The sequence below is a fragment of the Salvelinus namaycush genome, chromosome 21 (assembly GCF_016432855.1).
Source record: "Salvelinus namaycush isolate Seneca chromosome 21, SaNama_1.0, whole genome shotgun sequence".
Classification (NCBI taxonomy): Eukaryota; Metazoa; Chordata; class Actinopteri; order Salmoniformes; family Salmonidae; genus Salvelinus; species Salvelinus namaycush.
This window is the reverse complement of record NC_052327.1, coordinates 56,208,905-56,235,485: the sequence shown is the minus strand read 5'-3', so window position 1 is coordinate 56,235,485 and position 26,581 is coordinate 56,208,905. Positions and strand designations below refer to the sequence as shown.

Genomic DNA, 26,581 nt, shown 5'->3' with positions numbered 1-26,581 from the left:
GTTAATTTATGATGCTGAGGCCTGCTGTGTTCTGGAAGCTAAGTTTCTGGGTTTATTACTTTGACCCCAGATCAAGGGTCATGTGCAAGTATTCTAGCCAGTCACAGGGTTTGCGACACAGACATATAACATGAGCTAAATCACAGCTCCTAGGAATTCAGTTTGTGGGATTCGGGGAATCTGGACTTTTTATACTTGGTCAAATCTTTCTCAGGAAATCTCCCCATGGCCTCTGTCACACCTTGGTTCAAATACTATTCGCAATAATTTCAAATACTCGATTGAGGCTTGATTGAGCTTGCCTGGTGCACTGGAATTAATAGATTAAATGTATGAGAAAATCCTGCCCATCTGGCACTACCAGATAGGCTAAAGCAAACTCTCAAAATTATTTTCAAGATTTCCAATCATATTTGAATCCAGGTCTGGCCTATATTCTGGCCTAAAACTGCATTTACAGTCTGCCCAATTCTGCTAATTTATTCACTAATTGGTATTTTGACCAATCAGAAAAAAGATTGGTGACAATTTCTGGGATCGGTCAAAAGACCCAATTATTGGTAAAAATATAATAATTGGGCTTCCTGTGTTAACACAGCCTTGGAGACATAATGTGGGGGACCCCTATACCTTGACAGCAGAACCCAGTACCCTATGCTGTAGCTCCTAAGTGTAAGCTGCATCAGATATTTTTCAGAGCTGATCTGATTAGTCTAAAGACCAATTAGCGGGGGGGGGGGGGGGGGGGGGGGGGATCCAATTGGGCTTTCTATAGCCACAATGGAAAACAACGGGGCGAGGCGATGATGAGCTATCGTGTTGTTCTGAACTGTGACCTAGTTTGGTGCTGAACGTTTTACAGAAACAAAGGTGCTATTCTATTCTACTGAAGTGCCCTCCTGCACAACCCACCAAGCCGAATTACTCAGTGATGTAACGACTGTACTCTAAAATCCACCCGCATCATTATAATTTAGGCTATGACTTGAGATGGACTAGTGTGAGGAACATTTTAAATTATAGGTTGTATGTGTTGGATTTGAAATGAATACATTAATTCAACCAATTTAGACCCTTCAGACTTATGGCTGGATCTGTAAGCAGCTTCTCCATTATCTATGTGAACGATTGAATAAATAAATGAATTCATGAATGAACTGGCCTCGTTCCCAGGAAAACTGTTGCTGAAATGTAATTTGTCTCAGGCCAAAATTAGAAAGGTCTTATTGTAAAAAAAAAAAGAGTTAAGGAATCAACATAAGTTGATGACAACATACTGTATGTTAATGACATGGAAATCATTTTAAGTGATGTCTCAGTTACGACTTTGCCGGAAACATTTCTCAAGAAGTAGAATCTCTGCACCATAAGGCCAGTATCAGTCATGTCGTCAGCGTTCAGAGAAACACAGTACATCTGAGGTCAAGTTGCTACTGTTGAAAATATTTGAATAGAAATATGAATGATGTATGACATACTGAAACCACTGATAACTCAGATGAGTGTCTTTGTGTTTCCTCTCTGATGGACAGAAATAGAGATGTCCTGGTCTGTCTGAGGTGAAGTCTTTGTGCTTCCTCTCTGATGGACAGAAATAGAGATGTCCTGGTCTGTCTGAGGTGAAGTCTTTGTGTTTCCTCTCTGATGGACAGAAATAGAGATGTCCCGGTCTATCTGAGGTGAAAGTCTTTATGTTCAACTCTGCCTTTTGAAGAAAGGATCTCACTGATGACAACCCCCCGATCACTGCAGGGCTATTTTCATCCCGATCAATTTTCATCCCTAACAATGTAGTCCGGACACTGATGCTGATGCTCACCTGTTTCCAATTAACTGTCCAGAGTTATTGCCATGCGGCTGAATATGTCAGAGTCAGGAGATTATGACTCATGAGATCGAAGACCTCTTTTAATCCTGTCTTTGTGAAGACTGCCTATGGAGATCAACAACGAGCGAGGACTCGGTGCTCAGCATTCTTAGACCAGGCACTTATTAGTCTGATTTTGTTGTAAAATATATATTTTTTATTTTCTTGACCTCTTTTTCTCTCTCTCTTCTCTCCCTCTCTTTAGATGTTCCTGGCTGCCCTGTCCTTTGCCTACTTCTCTAAAGCCTTGTCTGGGAGTTACATGAAAAGTACGATAACCCAGCTGGAGAGGAGATTTGATATCCCAAGTTATTTGATAGGTGTTATCGACGGGAGCTTTGAAATAGGTAAATACTGTACCTGCATACCTACAGTACATGTTTTGTTTGCTTCTCTACCTAGCTATGCGTTCGTGTTTCTTCTTCCTCTTCTTCTTCCTCCTCCTCTTCTTCTTTTTCTTCTACCGACTTAGCTATTCATACTGTATGTTTCACTAAAATGTTACGGGTGCATCAGGTGGATGAGTGGGCCAAGATTACGTCTTCCCGAGCGTGTCATCGTAGGATCAACACACTATTTGCCAATTCATGAGCTTCCCTTTGAACGAATGTGGCTTTTTGTTATGGTGGGTTGTGTAATACAACCTCAAAAGCTAATGGTGCAATACCTATCCTATGTTCATTCTAGCCCTGTAGTTCTATAAGACATCAGTGGTGTCGAATGCTGCTATACTAGTGCTCTTATTGTCAGCATATGACCCTGGTCCGTAGCGCCAGTCACTGGGGTTTCTATGGCGATGTACGTTTCCGTGGGCAATTGCATCAAAAGCAGGGCTTCTTGTTAAAGCAGAGATCATAATATTATGTCCACATGCTGGATCCTATGGCTCACTGTGTTAGAGCATATAGGGGATTGATCTACATCAAGTTGTATTATAACCTGATGAAGACTGTCTGTCTGTAGGTTATTCAATTATGGCATCTGAGCTCCTAGAGTGTGAGGCTCTCCTTATCTTTTTCAAGTGTTCTTTCAGGGTTTTGGTACACTATATTTGCCATTGTCCATGTTTATAGTTCCGTAAGCACTTTTGGATAAAAGTGTCTGCTAACTGACCACCATAAAGTCCTATCAGAATAACATCCTGACGCTACATTTCTCTGCTATAAAAACAGAATCACATCCTGACGCTACATTTCTCTGCTATAAAAACAGAATAACATCCTGACGCTACATTTCTCTGCTATAAAAACAGAATCACATCTGTGGTTCAGATGTAAACATCTCTTGACCAATAGTGTTGTCGTTCTGAAAGTGTGACCCCTGTAACTGTCAAATGTACCCAACCATATCTCCTTCCCCACCCGTTCCCCTCACCCCTTCCCTTCCCCTCACCCCTTCCCCTCATCCCTTCCCTCATACCCTTCCCCTCACACCCTTCCCCTCACACCTTTCCCCTCATCCTTCCCCTCATACCTTCCCCTTACCCTTTCCCTTCCCCTCAACCCTCCTTTCCCCCCCTTTCCCCTCACCCTCTTCCCCTCACCCCTTCCCTTCCCCTCACCCCTTCCCCCTCACCCCTTCCCCTCACCCCTTCCCTTCCCTCACCCCTTCCCCTCATCTCCCTTCCCCTCACCCCTTCGCCTCATCCCTTCCCTTCTCCTCACCCCCTTCCCCTTCCCCTCACCCTTCCCTCACCCCTTCCCCTCATCCCTTCCCTCACCCCTTCCCTTCCCCTCATCCTTCCTTCCCCCCTTCCCTTCCCCTCATCCCTTCCCTTCCCCCCTTCCCTTCCCCTCATCCCTTTCCTCTCACCCCTTCCCCTCATACCCTTCCCTCACCCCTTCCCCTCAATCCCTTCCCCTCATACCTTCCCCTTACCCCTTCCCTTCCCCCCAACCCTCCCTTTCCCTACCCCTTCCCCTCACCCCTTCCCCTCACCCCTTCCCTTCCCCTCACCCCTTCCCCTCATCCCTTCCCCTCACCCCTTCGCCTCATCCCTTCCCTTCTCCTCACCCCTTCCCTTCCCCTCACCCCTTCCCCTCACCCCTTCCCTTCCCCTCACCCCTTCCCCTCATCCCTTCCCCTCACCCCTTCGCCTCATCCCTTCCCTTCTCCTCACCCCTTCCCCTCACCCCTTCCCTTTCCCTCACCCCTTCCCCTCACCCCTTCCCCTCACCCCTTCCCCTCAACCCTTCCCTTTCCCTCACCCCTTCCCCTCACCCCTTCCCCTCACCCCTTCCCTTCCCCTCACCCCTTCCCCTCATCCCTTCCCCTCACCCCTTCGCCTCATCCCTTCCCTTCTCCTCACCCCTTCCCTTCCCCTCACCCCTTCCCCTCATCCCTTCCCCTCACCCCTTCCCCTCATCCCTTCCCCTCACCCCTTCCCTTCCCCTCATCCCTTCCCTTCCCCCCTTCCCTTCCCCTCATCCCTTCCCTTCCCCCCTTCCCTTCCCCTCATCCCTTCCCCTCACCCCTTCCCCCTCCTTCCCTTCCCCTCATCCCTTCCCCTCACCCCTTCCCCTCATCCCTTCCCCTCACCCCTTCCCTTCCCCTCATCCCTTCCCCCCTTCCCTTCCCCTCATCCCTTCCCTTCCCCCCTTCCCTTCCCCTCATCCCTTCCTCTCACCCCTTCCCCTCATCCCTTCCCCTCATCCCTGTATTGTAGGTAACCTATTGGTGATAGCCTTTGTGAGTTATTTTGGTGCCAAGCTTCACCGACCTAAGATCATAGCGATCGGATGTGTCCTGATGTCGTTTGGGACGTTCCTCATCGCCATGCCTCATTTTATTTTAGGACGGTAAGTAAGACGAGTACACAACTTGTCGTCAGAACATGAGAACATGTATTGACCTCCCTGTGTTTGTAGGTGGCTCACATTAAGTTATGTTTTTACAGTGAGATAGTAGTTTGATCTTAAGTTTTGGCTAACATGTTGCATGACGCTGGGAATCGAGTAGACGTGAGTAGACGTGACAGTAACATTATCATTACGTGGGTTGGATAACAAAATCAAGGGAAGCAATTAAATGGCCAATATACTGCTTTCTTTTTTTTATGAATGTTTACATAATTTTAATTTGTTGTGAATTACATGTTTAAATCTAATGACACCTGATGGATGCTTTATCCCTCCACTTGCTTAACGGTCACATTGCTATTTTGTACCCAGCTATAAGTTCCAATCGTCAGTTAGAGCGTCCATGAATTCAACCACTACCTTCGGTCCATGTCCAGCAAGCTCAGCTGAGTCCACACAGGCAGGTGACAAGGCCTCTATACTGCCGTCTGTAGGTAAGACATGGTAACTAAACCATATACACAGACATGCAGTACAAATGTAATCCCTACCATCTCCCCTTGACCCTAACTCTTCAATGTGTGTAGATCTGTAAGATGGAAGCAATATAGTGGGAGCTCCAACACTACACTGCTTATACTCAAGATAATAAACAGATCACTGACCATTTCAAATCCCACCGTACCTTCTCCGCTGTGCAATCCGGTTTCCGAGCTGGTCACGGGTGTACTTCAGCCACGCTCAAGGTACTAAACGATATCATAACCGCCATCGATAAAAGACAGTACTGTGCAGCCGTTTTCATCGACCTGGCCAAGGCTTTCAACTCTGTCAATCACCGTATTCTTATCGGCAGACTCAACAGCCTTTGTTTCTCAAATGACTGCATCACCTGGTTCACCAACTTCTTCTCAGATAGAGTTCAGTGTGTAAAATCGGAGGGACCTCCGGCAGTCTCTATGGGGGTACCACAGGTTCAATTCTCGGGCCGACTATTTTCTCTGTATATATCAATGATGTTGCTCTTGCTGCGGGTTATTCCCTGATCCACCTCTACGCAGACGACACTATTTTGTATACATCTGGCCCTTCTTTGGACACTGTGTTAACTAACCTCCAAATGAGCTTCAATGCCATACAACACTCCTTCTGTGGCCTCCAACTGCTATTAAATGCTAGTAAAACTAAATGCATGCTTTTTAACCGTTTGCTGCCCACACCTGCCCGCCTGACTAGCATCATTACTCTGGACGGTTCTGACTTAGAATATGTGGACAACTACAAATGCCTAGGTGTCTGGGTAGACTGTAAACTCTCCTTCCAGACTCATATTAAACATCTCCAAACCAAAATTTAATCTAGAATCGGCTTACTATTTCGCAACAAAGCATCCTTCACTCAAGCCGCCAAACATACCCTCGTAAAACTGTCTATCCTACCGATTCTCGACTTCAGCGAAGTCAATTACAAAATAGCCTCCAACACTCTACTCAGCAAACTGGATGCAGTCTATCACAGTGCCATCCGTTTTGTCACCAAAGCCCCATATACCACCCACCACTGCGACTTGTATGCTCTCGTCGGCTGGCCCTCGCTACATATTCGTCGCCAGACCAATACTGTCTCCAGGTCATCTATAAGTCTTTGCTAGGTAAAGCTCCGCCTTATCTCAGCTCACTGGTCACGATAACAACACCCACCCATAGCACGCGCTCCAGCAGGTATATCTCACTGGTCATCCCCAAAGCCAACACCACCTTTGGCCTCCTTTCCTTCCAGTTCTCTGTTGCCAATGACTGGAACGAATTGCAATAATCGCTGAAGTTGGAGACTTATATTTCTCTCACTAACTTTAAACATCAGCTATCTGAGCAGCTAACCAATCGCTGCAGCTGTACATAGCCCATCTGTAAATAGCCCACCCAATCTACCTATATCATCCCCATATTGTTAAAAAAAACTTTTCTGCTCTTTTGCACTCCAGTATTTCTACTTGCACATCATCAATTGCACATCTGTCACTCCAGTGTGAATTTGCTCAATTGTAATTACTTCGCAACTATGGCCTATTTATTGCCTTACATCCTCACGCCATTTACACACACTGTATATAGATTTTTTTTCTATTGTGTTATTGACTGTACATTTGTTTATTCCATGTGTAACTCTGTGTTGTTGTTTGTGTTGCACTGCTCTGCTTTATCTTGGCCAGGTCGCAGTTGTAAATGAGAACTTGTTCTCCACTGGCCTGCCTGGTTAAATAAAGGTGAAATAAATAAAAAAACATTGAAGGGTTAGGGCCAATGGGAAAGGAGGGAATTCGGACTGGCTGATGTCCAGGATACTAGAACATTGATAGGTTAAGGCCAACAGAAGGGGTAAGGAGGGAATTGCGACCGGTTGTTGTTCATCCATTAAATCATACTCTGCTATTGTGGGATCTAATGCTGTATTTAAGCATGCTTTTTTCTTTTTTCTAAATGACAGGCTGTGAGCAAGAGTCCAGTGTGTCTATGTGGATCTATGTGTTCCTGGGTAATGTGTTAAGAGGGATAGGAGAGACTCCTGTACATCCGCTGGGAATCTCCTATATAGACGACTACGCCAGGTCTGAGAATGCAGCCCTTTACATTAGTAAGACATGTTTTTTCTGTCTCACAATAAAATGTATATTTATTATAACTTTTAGAATAATTTGTTTAAAGTAGGATAGGTCATCTGTCATGTAGCTAAATCAAGTTCCTATCTTTTCTATGTTTGAATGTTTCAGGCTGTGTCCAGACCATATCAATCATAGGTCCTGTCTTTGGCTACTTACTAGGATCCTTGTGTGCCAAGATATACGTTGACATAGGATACGTGAACATGGGTGAGTCGATTCCGACAACTACCATATTACGGGCGTCGTATATACAGCTTGCCACGGTGGTGCCGTTACGTAATGACATAATCCAGTCCGGTTCCTATATACTCATGGTGCTGTTATAGCGCTTTTATCCAGAGCAACTTACAGTCATGCGTCTATACATTTTATATATTGGTAGCCCCAGCGGGAATCGAACCCACAACCTTTGGTGTTGCAAGCACTATGCTCTATTGCACGTTTTTGTTTTTGCCCTAGCACTACACAGCTAAATCAAATAACCAACCCAGGACTGAGAACGGGAAACCCTGGGTTGTTCTCAATTCACTTACTGATTTAACTGAATCCTAAATGGCTTTGAGCCCAACCCTGTTGGTTATATGACCCTGCTACACCTGTCCTTCTTCTCCAGAGACTATCACCATCACCCCAGGCGATGCCCGCTGGGTTGGGGCGTGGTGGCTAGGGTACCTCATAGCCGGGGCTATCACCCTCATGTCTGCCGTACCCTTCTGGTTCCTGCCCAAGTCGCTGCCCATGCCCGTGGATAAGCAACTTAATGCCAACTGCACCCCAGTACAGACCCGGTTCATCAAGGACTCTCCCTCAGCCATGGAACATAAGTTTAGACCAGAGGAACCGGCCAACTTCCATCAAATGGCTAAAGGTACCTTAATATCCCCTGGCCTGGCTTTTGAGAAGACCCATAACAACATACAGTACAGGCCTAATGATCAGATGAGTGTATACTTCAGGCAGGGTAAAATTAGGTTAGGGATACAGTAACGTATTGGAGAGGACCATATCTACTACACTCTTAAACATTAAAACCTGTTCCGAAAGGTTTCTTTGGCTGTCCCCATAGGAGAACCCTCTGAAGAACCATTTTATGTTCTAGGTAGAACCCTTTTGGGTTCCGTGTAGAACCCAAAAGTGGAACGGGTTCTACCTGGAATCCAAAAAGGGTTCTTCAAAGGGCTCTCCTATATGGACGTCCGAAGAAACCTTCTAGGTTCTAGAGATTTTTTTTTTTTCTAAGAGTGTACTTCAGAGGGCTCAGAGAGTACACTCTGGACTGTCTGAGCCCTCTGAAGAAGTAGATATTGTCGTCTCCAATCGCATTATTCATTCTCTTTCCATCTGTATGTCAATGCAGTTTTATATAGATGTGAATGGTACATTATATATTTATTTAACCTTTATTTAACTAGGCAAGTCAGTTAAGAACAAATCATTTTTTTTACAATGACGGCCAAACCCGGACAACGCTGGGCCAATTGTGCGCCGCCCTATGGGACTCCCAATCACGGCCGGATGTGATACAGGCTGGATTCGAACCAAGGACTGTAGTGACGCCTCTTGCACTGAGATGCAGTGCCTTAGTCCGCTGCGCCACTCGGGAGCAAAGAGACAAGTAAGAAATTAAAACGAACAGAAACATTTAACAATAATCGCTGTTGTTTGTTGTTGTATTTTCACAGAATTTGTTCCAACATTGAAGAGCTTACTGGGAAGTCCAGTCTATATAACCTACCTCTGCGTGACCATTATTCAATTCAACTCTCTCATCGGCATGGTAACCTACAAGCCCAAATACATTGAGCAACATTACGGACAGTCAGCATCAAAAGCCAACTTCCTAATGGGTGAGTGCATCCATCGTTTTATGATCATGTGTTTAATGTGTCTTTAAAAATCCTACATCATCAAAAGTAACATTGCTAATATTGTGTAATGGTGTAATAAAACATATATTTCAGTTAGCTGGTTTTGTCTGAAGAGTTTCATGTTCTTATGTTCTTTATGTTACATTTCCATGGCAGTATGTTTCTTTCATACAAAAAAACAGACAGCTCCTCGAAAGATAGCTCTGACTTCTCTGTAATTTAACACTGACATGAGGAGACGGACTCTGACTTCTCTGTAATTAAACACTGACATGAGGAGACGGACTCTGACTTCTCTGTAATTAAACACTGACATGAGGAGACGGACTCTGACTTCTCTGTAATTAGACACTGACATGAGGAGACGGACTCTGACTTCTCTGTAATTAAACACTGACATGAGGAGACGGACTCTGACTTCTCTGTAATAAACACTGACACGATGAGACGGACTCTGACTTCTCTGTAATAATTACTGACACGAGGAGACGGACTCTGACTTCTCTGTAATTAAACACTGACATGAGGAGACGGACTCTGACTTCTCTGTAATTAAACACTGACATGAGGAGACGGACTCTGACTTCTCTGTAATTAGACACTGACATGAGGAGACGGACTCTGACTTCTCTGTAATTAAACACTGACATGAGGAGACGGACTCTGACTTCTCTGTAATAAACACTGACACGATGAGACGGACTCTGACTTCTCTGTAATAATTACTGACACGAGGAGACGGACTCTGACTTCTCTGTAATTAACACTGACATGAGGAGAAGGACTCTGACTTCTCTGTAATTTAACACTGACATGAGGAGAAGGACTCTGACTTCTCTGTAATAAACACTGACACGAGGAGACAGACTCTGACTTCTCTGTAAATAAACACTGACATGAGGAGACGGACTCTGACTTCTCTGTAATAAACACTGACACGAGGAGACGGACTCTGACTTCTCTGTAATAAACACTGACACGAGGAGACGGACTCTGACTTCTCTGTAATTAAACACTGACATGAGGAGACGGACTCTGACTTCTCTGTAATTAAACACTGACACGAGGAGACGGACTCTGACTTCTCTGTAATTAAACACTGACATGAGGAGACGGACTCTGACTTCTCTGTAATTAAACACTGACATGAGGAGACGGACTCTGACTTCTCTGTAATTAAACACTGACAAGAGGAGACGGACTCTGACTTCTCTGTAATAAACACTGACATGAGGAGACGGACTCTGACTTCTCTGTAATTAAACACTGACATGAGGAGACGGACTCTGACTTCTCTGTAATTAAACACTGACACGAGGAGACGGACTCTGACTTCTCTGTAATTAAACACTGACACGAGGAGACGGACTCTGACTTCTCTGTAATAAACACTGACATGAGGAGAAGGACTCTGACTTCTCTGTAATTAAACACTGACAAGAGGAGACGGACTCTGACTTCTCTGTAATAAACACTGACATGAGGAGACGGACTCTGACTTCTCTGTAATTAAACACTGACAAGAGGAGACGGACTCTGACTTCTCTGTAATTAAACACTGACACGAGGAGACGGACTCTGACTTCTCTGTAATTAAACACTGACACGAGGAGACGGACAAGATAAAAGCGAGATAGACTTGAAATTAATAGAACATAATATTGAATAATGTAATTAATAAATAGCCAGTCTTGATTTAAAATGATATTAAAGTTAAATTATATTTAAAGTGCTGTTGATGACCACATAATAATAATAATAATAATATGCTTTTATTCTGTACTCAATTAGAGAAGAGTGGTTTAGTAGGGAGAGGAGAGGAGGTTGGGGGCTCAGCCAGAAATACATGCAGCATTCCCCCTGTCCTTTCAACCATCAAAGACAGTTTCATCTCTCATGACCACTTCACATGAAATATGGATGAACGACTTTGATATGAATGAGGCTATTCCTTCCTTTGATCTCTTCTGGGAAGAAGGATTGCACTAGATACAGTCGCATCTCTGCCTCCCTGTAAAACCCAGTGAGTGATTCCCAATACAGTTCCCTTCCCCTCTGTAAGAACCTGGGCCCTTTCTCAATTCGTCTTTCTGTGATTCATCACATCCTATCTCCTTGCCCGCTTCTCAACCCTATTGGAGGAGAAGATCCTTATGAGGAGGAGGCGATGAGACAAAGATGATAATTGAGAAAGATCCCTTTTGTCTTGTGATGTCTGTATTGTACGTGCCTGGCTATCCAGACTCCTTGCTTCTGTCAAATGCTACACCACTCCCACGGACGTTAGTTTCTTGTCTGCAATGAGTCTGGATCTGAGTACCTCCCCGATCCTTAAACGAATGCAAACACATTTTTGGGGCTGTCTGATTGGTCCAGAACCAGAACACACGTGGGCAAAGCGTCGGTTTGAAAGTTCGTCATTGGCTTTGATACTCTGATTGGTTAGAGATGATCCAATCGATGATGAATTTGTTTTGTACAAAACCCCTTTTGCCCCTCGTCACCACAAACGACTTCAGACTAAAGTATGTAGCGAACAACAGAGTAACGGAATAATTTATTGTGAGTTGTCAGGTTAGTATTGTATTGCAGGCATAATCACCATCCCAGCTAGGAAGAGAGGATTGTGGTTGATCTTTCCCTGTAAAATGGCTATAGACAAGGCCGGATCTAGCCTTTTGGGGGCCCTAAGCAAAATTTTGTTGGGGGACCCCTCACCACCATGCTGGCAAAACATTTTAGTGGCCCCCCCTCTTGATGGTGGAGAGATTTTTGGTTTTGGTTTTTAGTTAATTTCCTGCAATTTTACACTTTGCCATGGGGCATAGAGAAAATGCTGTCGTTTTTTAAACAAGTTTGCAGCAATTCCACACATTTTGCCATGGGGCCGTTTTAGGGGCATTTTTTTGTTGTTGCCGTTTTTACAGCTAATTTCCTGCAATTCTACACATTTTGCCCAGCCCATTATGAGCCTGAAAACGTCATACTGGCACGTTTTTGCAAAAAAGGTCAAATGTCACAGTAGCTGATGTTTTTTCTCAATACATTGCAACTAATGGGAAAAGATGGGTGTCACAAGATTGATGCTTATGTCAATACACACAGTAGCAGTCAATGGGAAAAGATAAGAGACAACCAATTGGGTTGAGCCAGGATGTTGAGATGAAGCGAGGGTTAGGCTTAGAATTGAGCTGGAAGTTGATATGAAGCTAGGGTTAGGAATGAGGTTAGGTTTAGGGTTGAGCAGGGTTGAACTTTGAGTGGACATGAAGCTAGGGTTAGGGTTAGAGTCAGGTTTATGGTTAGGGTTGAGCTTTGAGTGGACATGAAGTTAGGGCCTCAACCCTAGACATAACCCTAGCCTTAATCCAATTTAACAATCCATTAATTTGCCCCTCCCCCTCTACATGGCTCCCAAGTGGCACCGCGGTCTAAGGCACTGCATCTCAGTGCACGAGGCGTCACTACAGTCCCTGGTTCGATTCCAGGCTGTATCACATCCGACCGTGATTGTGTGTCCCATAAGGCGGCGCACAATTGGCCCGTTGTTGTCCGGGTTAGGCCGGGGTAGGCCGTCATTGTAAATAAGAATTTGTTCTTAACTGACTTGCCTAGTTAAATAAAGGTGACATAAAAACATTTAAAAAAGGGTAGGCCTCACCTGATCTAGACTTAATGTACTTTTGAGTGACATCGGCAGAACGGTTGAGGATAGAAACAAAATTCACACATGGGGACCGTTCCCCAGACGTTCCCCGGTGAACGCAAGCCTACATCTGACCATGTGAAATGAACTCTTCACCGTGAAAACTTGGTCTCTCAGAGAACAAGGCATTTCTTTCATAGAAAAGCATTTTTTACAGTCCTCACATTACATTTACATTACATTTAAGTCATTTAGCAGACGCTCTTATCCAGAGCGACTTACAAATTGGAAAGTTCATACATATTCATCCTGGTCCCCCCGTGGGGAATGAACCCACAACCCTGGCGTTGCAAGCGCCATGCTCTACCAACTGAGCCACACGGGACCGTCACATAACCATGACACTCCCGTTGACTGCGTTTGAACTAGTTAACCGTCCTTGCCCGCAACCAATCGTGACCTTATAGGGATGCCCTGTGTTGAGGTTCAACTTCCTGTGACAATTAAGGGTCTTCATTTACCCTCAACATGGTCCTTAATTCTCTCCCTGCAGTTACACACAAACAATGTCTTCCATCCTCTGTAGAACGTCATTTCTTAATGTAAAAACTTGAGGGCATTATAAAAGAGTGTTCCCAGGAGGGAACCCGACATATGAAATTTAAAGTCAATAGACCCAAAATTATTTTTTACCTCCGTTGGACACAATGGTCTTGCAGTTCTAGAAACTAAGAGCCTTATTATGAATTATTGAATTAATTCTGAAAAGGATATTGTTAGATTGACTTTAAACTTTAAAACTGTGTGTGTCTGCCTTCCTGTCTGTCTGTTTGCCTGCCTGCCTATCTGTCTGTCGGCCTGTCTGTGGGAGAGAGAGAGGTGAGAGGAGGGGGAGGCAGAGAAAGGAGAGAGAGAGAGAGAATGGAGGGGGAAGAGGGAGACAGAAGTGGGAGAGGGAGGGAAGGGGAGAGGGAGAAGGGGGGATGGGGAGAGAGAGGAGGGAGAGAGACAGATGAGAGGAGGTGGAGGGAGGGAAAGGAGGAGGGAGAGAGCGAGAGAGAGACAGAGAGGGGGAGGGGAGAGAGGTAAGAGAGAGACGAAGAAGGTGAGAGAGAGACGGAGAGGATGGAGGATGAGAGATGTGAGAGGGTGAGAGAGACGGAGAGGGTGAGAGAGGGGGAGGTCAGAGAGGTGAGAGAGAGAAGGAGAGGGTGAGAGAGACGGAGTGGGTGGAGGATAAGAGATGTGAGAGGGTAAGAGAGAGACGGAGAAGGTGAGAGAGAGACGGAGAGGATGGAGGATGAGAGATGTGAGAGAGACGGAGAGGGTGGGGGAGGTGAGAGAGGTGAGAGAGAGACGGAGAGGGTGGAGGATGAGAGATGTGAGAGGGTGAGAGAGATGGAGAGGGTGAGAGAGGGGGAGGTGAGAGAGAGAGGTGAGAGAGAGTCGGAGAGGGTGAGAGAGACGGAGAGGGTGAGAGAGACGGAGTGGGTGGAGGATGAGAGGGTGAGAGAGAGACGGAGTGGGTGGAGGATGAGAGATGTGAGAGGGTGAGAGAGAGACGGAGAGGGTGAGAGAGGGGGAGGTGAGAGAGAGACGGAGAGGGTGGAGGATGAGAGGGTGAGAGAGAGACGGAGAGGGTGGAGGATGAGAGGGTGAGAGAGAGACGGAGAGGGTGGAGGATGAGAGGGTGAGAGAGAGACGGAGAGGGTGGAGGATGAGAGGGTGAGAGAGAGACGGAGAGGGTGGAGGATGCGAGGGTGAGAGAGAGACGGAGAGGGTGGAGGATGCGAGGGTGAGAGAGAGACGGAGAGGGTGGAGGATGAGAGGGTGAGAGAGAGACGGAGAGGGTGGGGGATGAGAGGGTGAGAGAGACGGAGTGGGTGGAGGATGAGAGGGTGAGAGAGAGACGGAGAGGGTGGGGGATGAGAGGGTGAGAGAGAGACGGAGAGGGTGGAGGATGAGAGGGTGAGAGAGAGGGAGAGGGTGGGGGATGAGAGGGTGAGAGAGACGGAGTGGGTGGAGGATGAGAGGGTGAGAGAGAGACGGAGAGGGTGGAGGATGAGAGGGTAAGAGAGAGACGGAGAAGGTGAGAGAGAGACGGAGAGGATGGAGGATGAGAGATGTGAGAGAGACGGAGAGGGTGGGGGAGGTGAGAGAGGTGAGAGAGAGACGGAGAGGGTGGAGGATGAGAGATGTGAGAGGGTGAGAGAGATGGAGAGGGTGAGAGAGGGGGAGGTGAGAGAGAGAGGTGAGAGAGAGACGGAGAGGGTGGGGGATGAGAGGGTGAGAGAGAGACGGAGAGGGTGGAGGATGCGAGGGTGAGAGAGAGACGGAGAGGGTGGAGGATGAGAGGGTGAGAGAGAGGGAGAGGGTGGGGGATGAGAGGGTGAGAGAGAGACGGAGAGGGTGGAGGATGAGAGGGTGAGAGAGAGACGGAGAGGGTGGAGGATGAGAGGGTGAGAGAGAGACGGAGAAGGTGGGGGATGAGAGGGTGAGAGATGATAAGCAAAAATTCGTGCAATTCTACACATTTTGCCATGATTTATGCCATGTTAACATAATATCTACATGATTTATGCCATGTTAACATAATATCTACATGATTTATGCCATGTTAACATAATATCTACATGATTTATGCCATGTTAACATAATATCTACATGATTTATGCCATGTTAACATAATATCTACATGATTTATGCCATGTTAACATAATATCTACATGATTTATGCCATGTTAACATAATATCTACATGATTTATGCCATGTTAACATAATATCTACAGTAAGAGTGAGTGACTAACAAAATCAATGGAGACCACCTGGAAGTCAGGGGACCCTGGGCAGGATTACTACAAGTTTAGATAGCTGGCTAGACTAACTTAACCAATCTAAAAAATGTTAGCTGGCATGGGCTAATTGAGTGACTGTCAGTGACTGTCAGTGACTGTCAGTGACTGACATAAGATAACAACTGCTGATGCACCTTGTGTATTTTAGTATTCTAAAAGGCGCTGCGCGGTCAATCTGACGTCTGCATTGACCGTGCAGCGTTTACGGTGATACGGCCTCAGCCCTGCCGTGCAGCGTTTACGGTGATACGGCCTCTGCTCTGCCGTGCAGCTTTTACGGTGATACGGCCTCAGCCCTGCCGTGCAGCGTTTACGGTGATACGGCCTCAGCCCTGCCGTGCAGCGTTTACGGTGATACGGCCTCTGCCCTGCCGTGCAGCGTTTACGGTGATACGGCCTCAGGCCTGCCGTGCAGCGTTTACGGTGATACGGCCTCAGCCCTGCCGTGCAGCGTTTACGGTGATACTGCCTCAGCCCTGCCGTGCAGCGTTTACGGTGATACTGCCTCAGCCCTGCCGTGCAGCGTTTACGGTGATACGGCCTCTGCCCTGCCGTGCAGCGTTTACGGTGATACTGCCTCAGCCCTGCCGTGCAGCGTTTACGGTGATACGGCCTCTGCTCTGCCGTGCAGCGTTTACGGTGATACGGCCTCTGCTCTGCCGTGCAGCGTTTACGGTGATACTGCCTCAGCCCTGCCGTGCAGCGTTTACGGTGATACGGCCTCTGCTCTGCCGTGCAGCGTTTACGGTGATACGGCCTCAGCCCTGCCGTGCAGCGTTTACGGTGATACGGCCTCAGCCCTGCCGTGCAGCGTTTACGGTGATACGGCCTCAGCCCTGCCGTGCAGCGTTTACGGTGATACGGCCTCTGCTCTGCCGTGCAGCGTTTACGGTGATACGGCCTCAGCCCTGCCGTGCAGCGTTTACGGTGATACGGCCTCTGCTCTGCCGTGCAGCGTTTACGGTGATACGGCCTCTGCTCTGCCGTGCAGCGTTTACGGTGATACTGCCTCAGCCCTGCCGTGCAGCGTTTACGGTGATACGGCCTCAGCCCTGCCGTGCAGCGTTTACGGTGATACGGCCTCAGGCCTGCCGTGCAGCGTTTACGGTGATGCGGCCTCAGCCCTGCCGTGCAGCGTTTACGGTGATACGGCCTCTGCTCTGCCGTGCAGCGTTTACGGTGATACGGCCTCTGCTCTGCCGTGCAGCGTTTACGGTGATACGGCCTCAGCCCTGCCGTGCAGCGTTTACGGTGATACGGCCTCAGCCCTGCCGTGCAGCGTTTACGGTGATACGGCCTCAGGCCTGCCGTGCAGCGTTTACGGTGATACTGCCTCAGCCCTGCCGTGCAGCGTTTACGGTGATACTGCCTCAGCCCTGCCGTGCAGCGTTTACGGTGATACGGCCTCTGCTCTGCCGTGCAGCGTTTACGGTGATACGGCCTCAGCCCTGCCGTGCAGCGTTTACGGTGATACGGCCTCAGGCCTGCCGTGCAGCGTTTACGGTGATACTGCCTCAGCCCTGCCGTGCAGCGTTTACGGTGATACGGCCTCAGCCCTGCCGTGCAGCGTTTACGGTGATACGGCCTCTGCAGAAGTCAGGTCATTCATACTTCTTTCGCCTTCGCGGAGCAGCGCAGAGCTGTTGTCAAGGAAGTTGTCAAGGAAGTGAGTTTGTGTTTTTTTCGGGACCTCTCACCTCTCTACCGTCAACCAATCATGTCGATGTAGAGCTAAACGGAGCCCTCCGCATTGTTACAACATTTGGGAGGCGCACGGCGATGCGGTACGGAGCTCGATTTGGTCTCCGAGTGCCTTCGTAATTGCGTCACAACATCCACACGGAACCTTCGACCACATTCCCCGGATCATTGATGCACATATACCACTCCAGTGTTAATTGCTAAATTGTAATTACTTCGCCACGATTGGCCTATATATTGCCTTACCTCCTTACATCATTTGCACACACTGTATACAGATTATTCTATTGTGTTATTGACTGTATGTTTGTTTATTCCATGTGTAACTCTGTGTTGTTTGTGTCGCACTGCTTTGCTTTATCTTGGCCAGGTCGCAGTTGTAAATGAGAAATTGTTCTCAACTGGCCTACCTGGTTAAATAAAGGTGAACAATTTTTGTTTTGTTTTTAACTCTCAACAGTAAGTTGACCCCCTGACTGAGCTTATTTTTGGGGTCGGGGGCCCCCGTCTCCTATGTCGCTTATGGCAAGGGCCAGGCCTGGCTATACCCCTAATTCCACACTTCCCCTCCCTGTAGTATAAACTTGTTGTTTGTATGACGTCTGTAGAGATCCCATGGGGAAATCTGTTTGGGAACGAGCTGGCAACCGGAGGGTTAATGGTATCAGTATCGTAGATGCCTTCTCCTGACGTTGTGCCCTCGAAAGACACTTAACCGTCAAAACTGCTTCAGGGGAGCTGTACTACGACTAGAACGGTTCTTTCAACTTCCCTCTATGCGCCGTGCATGCATGGCTGACGTCTGTTCTGCTCTCCAGGCACGGTCAACATCCCCGCAGTGGCTCTGGGGATGTTCTCAGGGGGTGTGGTCATGAAGAAGTTCAAGCTGGGCGTCATGGCAGCTGCTAAGTTCTCCTTCGGGACCTCCCTGCTGGGGTACTTCCTGTCCCTCTTCTTCTTCGCCATGGGCTGTGACAACGCCAAGGTGGCTGGGATAACCATGTCATACACAGGGTAAGTCTCCACGATGGATACAAACCTCCCCCCATCATCATTTATGTATTCAACTGAACTCTATTGGGAACGAGTAGCTATTCTTAGTCACTCAGAATAGAGAAAAACATGTCACTCAAAACAGAGTCGCTATGAACTGACCTAGAAAACAGTCTGTGTAAATGAGTGAACAGTGATGTTCTAACAGATCTTTCTAGAATCTAATACATACTGTACCTTTTCAGTTGTTTCTCCATCCGTCTCTGTGTTTTGTCCAGGGTGGAGGGGTTGTCGTACCAGCAGCCATCTCTGTTCTCTGAGTGTAACTCCGGTTGCCTGTGCTCCGGGAGTGACTGGGACCCTGTCTGTGGAGAGAACGGGATCACGTATGTGTCCCCCTGTTTGGCTGGCTGTACATCCTCTACCGGAGCAGGCAGAAACACGGTGAGATGATATCTTAGCGTTCCCCTTGGGCCGATACACGGACTATACAAAACATTAACAACAGCTGTTTCCATGACACAGACTGACCAGGTGAATCCAGTGGGACGCTATGGTCTGTTACTGATGTCACTTGTTAAATTCACTTTAATCAGAGTAGATGAAGAGGAGGAGACGGGTTAAAGATGGACTATTAAGCCTTTAGACAATTGAGACATGGATTGTGTACGTGTGCCATTCAGAGAGTGAATGGACAAGACCACCGGTTTGTGTCAAGAACTGCAACGCTATAGGGTTTTTGCAACGCTCAACAGTTTCCTGTGTGTATCAAGAATGGTCCACCACCCAAAGGACGTCCAGCCAACTTGACACGACTGTGGGAAGCATTGGAGTCAACGTGATACAGCATCACTTGAGCCAGCAACACTTTCGACACTTTATAGATTCAATGCCCCAATGAATTGAGTCTGCTCTGAGGGCAAAAAGGGAGGGGGTGCTACTCAATATTAGGAAGGTGTTCTTAATGTTTGGTATACTCAGTGTATGTGAAGTCATGAGGTGGAGACAAATATATCGAACTCCCGCCTCTAGGGTTCTTATGTAGACTATAGTAGGTAGTACTCACCCTAGTCCAGACTCTCTATACCGCTAGTCCAGACTCCCTAGACCGCTATTCCAGACTCTCTATACCGCTAGTCCAGACTCTCTAGACCGCTAGTCCAGACTCTCTAGACCGCTAGTCCAGACTCTCTAGACTGCTACTCCAGACTCTCTAGACCACTAGTCCAGTGTCTCTAGGCCACTAGTCCAGACTCTCTAGGCTGCTAGTCCAGACTCTCTAGATCGCTAGTCCAAACTCCCTAGACCGCTAGTCCAGACTCTCTAAACCGCTAGTCCAGACTCTCCAGACTCTCTAGACTGCTAGTCCAGACTCTCTAGACCGCTAGTCCAGACTCTCTAGAGCACTAGTCCAAACTCCCTAGACCGCTAGTCCAGACTCCCTAGACCACTAGTCCAAACTCTCTAGACCGCTAGTCCAGACTCTCTAGAGCACTAGTCCAAACTCCCTAGACCGCTAGTCCAGACTCCCTAGACCACTAGTCCAGACTCTCTAGACTCTCTAGATCGCTAGTCCAAACTCCCTAGACTGCTAGTCCAGACTCCCTAGACCACTAGTCCAGACTCTCTAGACCGCTAGTCCAGACTCTCTAGACTGCTAGTCCAGACTCTCTAGACCGCTAGTCCAGACTCTCCAGACTCTCTAGACCGCTCGTCCAGACTCTCTAGACCACTAGTCCAGACTCCCTAGACCACTAGTCAAGACTCTCTAGACCGCTAGTCAAGACTCTCTACACCAATAGTCAAGACTCTCTAGACCGCTACTCCAGACTCCCTAGACCGCTACTCCAGACTCCCTAGACCGCTAGTCCAGACTCTCTAGACCGCTAGTCCAGACTCTCTAGACCGCTAGTCCAGACTCCCTAGACCGCTACTCCAGACTCCCTAGACCGCTAGTCCAAACTCTCTAGACCGCTAGTCCAGACTCTCTAGACCGCTAGTCCAGACTCTAGACCGGTAGTCCAGACTCCCCAGACCGCTAGTCCAGACTCCCCAGACCGCTAGTCCAGACTCCCTAGACCGCTAGTCCAGACTCCCTAGACCGCTAGTCCAGACTCCCTAGACCCTATATTATTGCAGTGTTTTACTACTCAGTGATCCTTCCCCATGTCCTCTCCTCCAGGTGTTTGACCAGTGCAGGTGTGTGGCAGTGACAGGGGCAGGTTCTCAGCCCAGCAACCTGACTGCCTCCCTGGGTCACTGTCCAATCAGAGACAGCTGTGACACAATGTTCCCCTACTTCCTCTTCTTGTCTGTCATCACTTCCTTCATCATCTCTCTGGGGGGAACGCCAGGCTTCATGCTTCTCATCAGGTCAGTGAGGCCATCTAGTGGATGGACTGGAGAAATGCAACAATGCTTTTAATGACACAAAATGTGTTGTATCCTAACATGTTCAACTTGGGGAAACCGTTTTGTAAAAATCATGCTTTGATGTCACTCAAGTTCAAGTTAATCACAACAGTTAGGATTAAGTTTAGTTGGCCTTTAAAGGACTTCCCCTAACTCCCTAATAATCTTCTTATAGGTGCATTAAGCCTGAGTTTAAATCCCTTGCTCTTGGAGTCCACACGTTGGCCACCCGGACCCTGGGTGAGTATTACTTATGTCCTCGGTTGACTGATAGATTGAGTTAGTCAATGATTGATTGATTGATTGATTTTAGCTGGCATCCCTGCACCTATCTACTTCGGAGCCGTCATAGACACGACCTGTTTAAAGTGGGGAATCACACAATGTGGAGGAAGAGGAGCGTGCAGAATCTACAACACAACAGCCTACAGGTAAAACACCTAGGGGGTCAATTCAGACTTAGGAAACTATGCCTTTCACAACACACTTCTCAGTAGTTGGTATTCAGACTTACCTTATGCAGGTGCATAATGGTTTTGCAGGCGTGGTTATCTTGCACGCGCTGAATAAATGTAATTCGACAGCTGAAAACCCTCCCACTTGCTGGCCAACCGATTTTTCTCGTCAAGTTTTCATTCAATATGATTTTTAGTACATTTATCTAAATCCATCCCTTTAAATTTGGTGTACCTTTTTTAATTAGATATTCCTCGACGGACTCACTAGAACATATGGAGAGAAGAGTTCAGAATATTAGAGATCAATTAAAAAAATCCATGTAAATCCATGGATATTAATGTCCTTGTCAGCACTAATTGGTAGATTTAAAAATACTCTGATCTTGTCTATTATTTAGGGTTAGAAAAGTATTTATGAATAATACAAATTTAAAAAAGATTTGGAGAGCCTTTACGCACAAAATATATTGGTGAATAAAAAATATAGTGGTTTGATTCTTCCTGAAGGTTGCCGTGTTGAATTGTTTAATCCATGAAAAATTAGAAGTTGACAAAAGTGTACAATAAGGGTTGATCATCCTCATTAATCATGGAACTGTTATAACTGTTGTGAACCATGTGCCAGGCTCGTATAATCTGCTTCTCATAGTGATTCCAATAGGCTACATGTCCCAAATTACTGAGCAACTTATAATACGTTAGCCTGATATGATCCACTATTGTTATAATCAGATGGTGTGCAGGGTGGGCCCCTGTGGCCCCTCTCCTAGCAGTGTGTCTGTATGGGATAGGACTATAATCTGATGGTGGGCCCCTGTGGCCCCTCTCCTAGCAGTGTCTTCTCTCTTCATCTGTTGACCTTATCTTGAGTTGAGTTCCACATCTCTCATGACATTTTTTATTATTTAACCTTTATTTATCTAGGCAAGTCAGTTAAGAACAAACTCGTATTTACAATGGCAGCCATCCAGGGAACAGTGGGTTAACAGCTTTGTTCAAGGGCAGAATGACAGATGTTTTACCTTGTCAGCTTGTGGATTCGATCTAGCAACCTTTCGGTTACAGGCCCAACGCTCTAGCCACTAGGCTAAGTACCTGCCCCCCCTCATGCTCCTGATTCCGCAGCAACTGACCTGCCTCATCAGGAACTTAAACGACACTGTTGCCCTTTGCCCCCCTCCTTAGGAACATTCATATTGAACAATATAATATTTGAACAGAATATGAATTTTCTGCACTTCCACTTCCAAGTCTCACTCAGTAACTTTCCATATCACTCAGTAACTTTCACCACACCTAGTTCCTCTTGACCCTTCCTTGACCCCTAACATATGCATTATTTATACATGTAAAGTAATCAATAAGTTTTAGTATGGTAACATGAATAAGTATATTTCAAACTAGAATCCAAATCCATACTGTTCAACATTATACAAACTTTGAAATTACTTATAAATGAACAGAAAAGAAAACATGATTAATATTCTCACAATTAATTTGTATGTTCACACCTCCAAGACTTATGGGCTCTGATTATGTAATCTGCTTCCATGGCATAAGGCCCTGGTCTGAATTTATAATCGCACTAAGAACACTCTACCCCCTCCCCCCCCCTCCTATCTGCCATTAAACAACTGATAATGACATTTCAGTTGGAGCTTTTGACTTTCTCTTCCTCCCTCAGGTTCCTAAGAGAGTGACGGCAAAATACTTGAAAATGACAAGTGTTAGTAATGCGTTATTAACCTATGCATAATCATTTATGGCAATAACCCGAAGTTTGATAACATGACGATTCCCACTCTCCCTTAGTCTGACTAAGGGATGCCTTTGGGATACCGTTCTGCTGGGTTCCACAGAAATGCTTATACCCAGACTTCCTCCTCAGTTAAAAGTCTATGCATATAATTAAAATCATAAATCAACTCAGTAGGTTTGGCACTATACTGTCTTTTACGCGTGGCTACAGAAGTCTCTAGCTTGTCTCTCCGAATGTCATTCTTGCAAGTTATAAAGCCAGCATTTCATAAATTTGACTTTGGAAAAAAAATGTATATACCACTGGGCACACACGTCAATTCAATGTCTATTCCACGTTGGTTCAACGTAATTTAATTGAAATGACGTTGAAACATCGTTGATTCAACCAGTGTGTGCCCAGTGGGATGTTGATATGCTTCAGTTTGATACCATATGACTAGTTTTACATGTTTCTCCAGCGATCAAAAGATAAAACCCTCCCACTTGCTGGCCAACAGATTAGCTCTTGCGGTTTTCATTCAATAGGGTTTTCAGTCCATTTGTCTTAAGCCATCCCTTTAAATACGCTCTACCTTTTAGTTATTGTCCATAGACTCAATAAAATATATGGAGAGAACGTGTTCAGAAAGAAAACCATCTAAATATGCATGCATTTTCTTCTCCATTTCAGAACCAATTAAAAATTAATACTCTGATTTTGTAGATATTTTAGGGTTAGGAAAGTACTTATGAATCATAAACAGGTTTGGAGAGCCTTTTACACATTCAATAAATAAAACTGTGGTTTGATTCGTTCAGAATATTGCCACATTCAATTCTTCAGCCCATGGTAATGTTGGAAGATTAGTGTACATAGAATTATAATAGAGAGATTCGTGTACAATGGTTGGCTAAACCCTGTTCTATTGCCTGCACTAACCACGGCGCCAAGTATTACGCCATGCGTCGGTTCAAACCGTTACGTCTTGGTCTGCTCCCCACTCCAGAACAATTTAATTAGCCTACATGTCTTTCTTATATATATATATATATATATATATATATATATATATATATATATATATATATATATATATATATATATATATATATATATATATGATCAACTTTTAGTAATGATCGTCAGCAACAACCACACAACCGTGACTGCATTTACAGAGGAACCAAATGAAGGTAAATGAAACAATGTAATTAAATGGAATGATAATGTAGGCTATACCAACTGAAGGGAACAAACAGTAAAATGGCTGGTGAATATGTGTGGTTATTTGGCTTACTGACGGTTGATCCTGATAGTGACTAATATTTTACATGACAGGAAACAGGAAGCAGAGAAAGTCAGGGTAGCCTATAATTAACACGTTCAAGAATGCCCATCGCTGCAAGTTAAAAGGCCATATAATTTCGGTAGGTTCGCTTTTTTTTCATGGTTTCCTCGCACGTAAAGGTGATGGAATTAGGAGGGAATTAAGTCCATGTCAGAATATGACGTCTCTGTAGACACACATTCATGTATTCCATCTCCACCCCAAGTGAATAGCTGGTGAATAGCATGCTATTTTCATGCCTATATTTAAGGTCAGAATACGGATGCTTAACTCAGGTGGGAATTCCCCCCCTAGTGAATCCCTACAGTACAGCTCCTAGCTCCATAGCTATCTCTATTTGGATAGGGGTAGCCTACATTGGTTTTAGTAGACACTTATTTTCTTGTTTTACTGTGCCATGTTTTTAGTGTTCATGCTCTCTGCTCTATTTTAGGGCAACAGTTAACATTAATGTACACTCATGTGAAGTGTTACTTTAGAATAGTCTATTTCAAACACTTTACAAGTGTTGCCTTCATGTAAAGTGTAACCTATTTTAGTTTATTCTAAGGATTTTTATTTGTTAACCAGGCAAGTCAGTTAATAAAGAACAAATTCTTATTTTCAATGACAGCCAAGGAACAGTGGGTTAACTGCCTTGTTCAGGGGCAGAACGCCCGAGTTTCACCTTGTCAGCTCGGGGATTCAATCTTGCAACCTTTCGGTTACTAGTCTAACGCTAGCTGCCGCCCCGATTCACTCTCTCCTCTGGTCTGTTCTAGGATAGTATACCTGGGTCTGACTCTGGTCCGAAGGACTGGGAAGGGGATACCGACTGTAGTCAGTTGTACAACTGAATGAATTCAACCAACATGTTTTTTCCCACGTTTAACTCACCCCTCTGATTCCGAGAGATGCGGGGGGCTGCCTAAACTACGTCATCAGCGCCCGGGGAGAAGTTATTTTTGGTTAACTGCCTTGCTCAAGGGCAGAACAGCAGATCTTTCCACCTTGACTGCTCAGGGATTCGAACCAGGGACTTTTCGGTTACCAACACGCTTAACCGCTAGGCTACCTGCCATCTGTTATCTCTTGCTTCCTGTGTATACTGGCTTTCCCTATCCCTAACTCTGACCCTATCCCTATCTCTGACCCTATCCCTAACTCTGACCCTATCCCTATCCCTAACTCTGACCCTAACTCTGACCCTAACCCTAACTCTGATCCTAACCCTAACCCTAACTCTGATCCTAACCCTAACCCTAACTCTGATCCTAACCCTAACCCTAACTCTGATCCTAACCCTAACCCTAACTCTGATCCTAACCCTAACCCTAACTCTGATCCTAACCCTAATCCTAACTCTGATCCTAACCCTAATCCTAACTCTGACCTTATCCCTAACCCTAATCTCTCCTCTGTTCTGTTCTAGGGTAGTATACCTGGGTCTGACTATGGGCCTGAGGACTGTCTCTTTCTTCCTGTGTATACTGGGCTTCACTCTACTCAGGAGGCACGTCAAGCAGGAAGAGAAAATGGCGCTGACCAATGGGAATGTAGAGATGGAGGCCGAGTCTCTCAGGAAAGAGGAGAGCAACAGCTCTTTACACTGTGACCAGTTTGTAAGAGCGCTGGACTGTAACCCTGACAGGGAGACACGCCTTTGATGGACCTCAATAGCTCAACATAGATCGACTCCAAGACGGAATGAAACAGGTGTCGGTGTATCGACCTTTTGCCTACATAAAGCTAGTTGTGATCTCCCCCAAGTGGGTTAACCCTGTCGGAGTAGACTGTGTTTAGCAAGTTCGCCAACAGTCTGAGAGGCCCATGTTTGCACTGTCGCCGTTCACTACAACGGTAATCATTTTGACAGTACCAGTGTTAATTATTTTTGGGGTCAATATTCAGCAAATATTTTTGTGAAAGGTGTCAGTACCCTGCGCTGGTACTCCATACCATTGTGTACCTGCTCCACTGACCCACTACATGCCCTGACATCTCCTTTTTAAGTATTGTTCCACCCTGAATACAATCGATTTAGCGAGGAGAGAAGAGAAGAGCATAAAGTCTATTTGTACTGTACTCCTGTAGATGATGTGAAAAAATAGTTTATTTTTGTTTATACAATATCTAGTGAAAGTATACACACCCCTTGCAGAGTATTCACATTTTGCTACATTACATTTTTTATCTAAAAATGGATTACATTAGATATATTTCCTTCAGATCTATACAACTCCATATTTTCA

General features: G+C 45.9%; 1 protein-coding gene across 1 annotated transcript; it reads left to right on the top strand.

The window, feature by feature from the left end:
- The first annotated feature begins 2,072 nt into the window (after positions 1 to 2,072).
- On the top strand, positions 2,073 to 25,996 carry LOC120066797 (solute carrier organic anion transporter family member 1C1-like). Its single transcript, XM_039018271.1, has 13 exons — positions 2,073 to 2,214; positions 4,533 to 4,665; positions 5,038 to 5,159; positions 7,153 to 7,299; positions 7,436 to 7,534; positions 7,941 to 8,195; positions 9,010 to 9,174; positions 18,217 to 18,412; positions 18,670 to 18,835; positions 20,574 to 20,764; positions 20,979 to 21,043; positions 21,117 to 21,234; positions 25,762 to 25,996. Exons 1-13 carry the CDS (start codon positions 2,073 to 2,075, stop codon positions 25,994 to 25,996), a joined length of 2,034 nt encoding a protein of 677 aa, XP_038874199.1.
- The last annotated feature ends 585 nt before the right edge of the window (positions 25,997 to 26,581 follow it).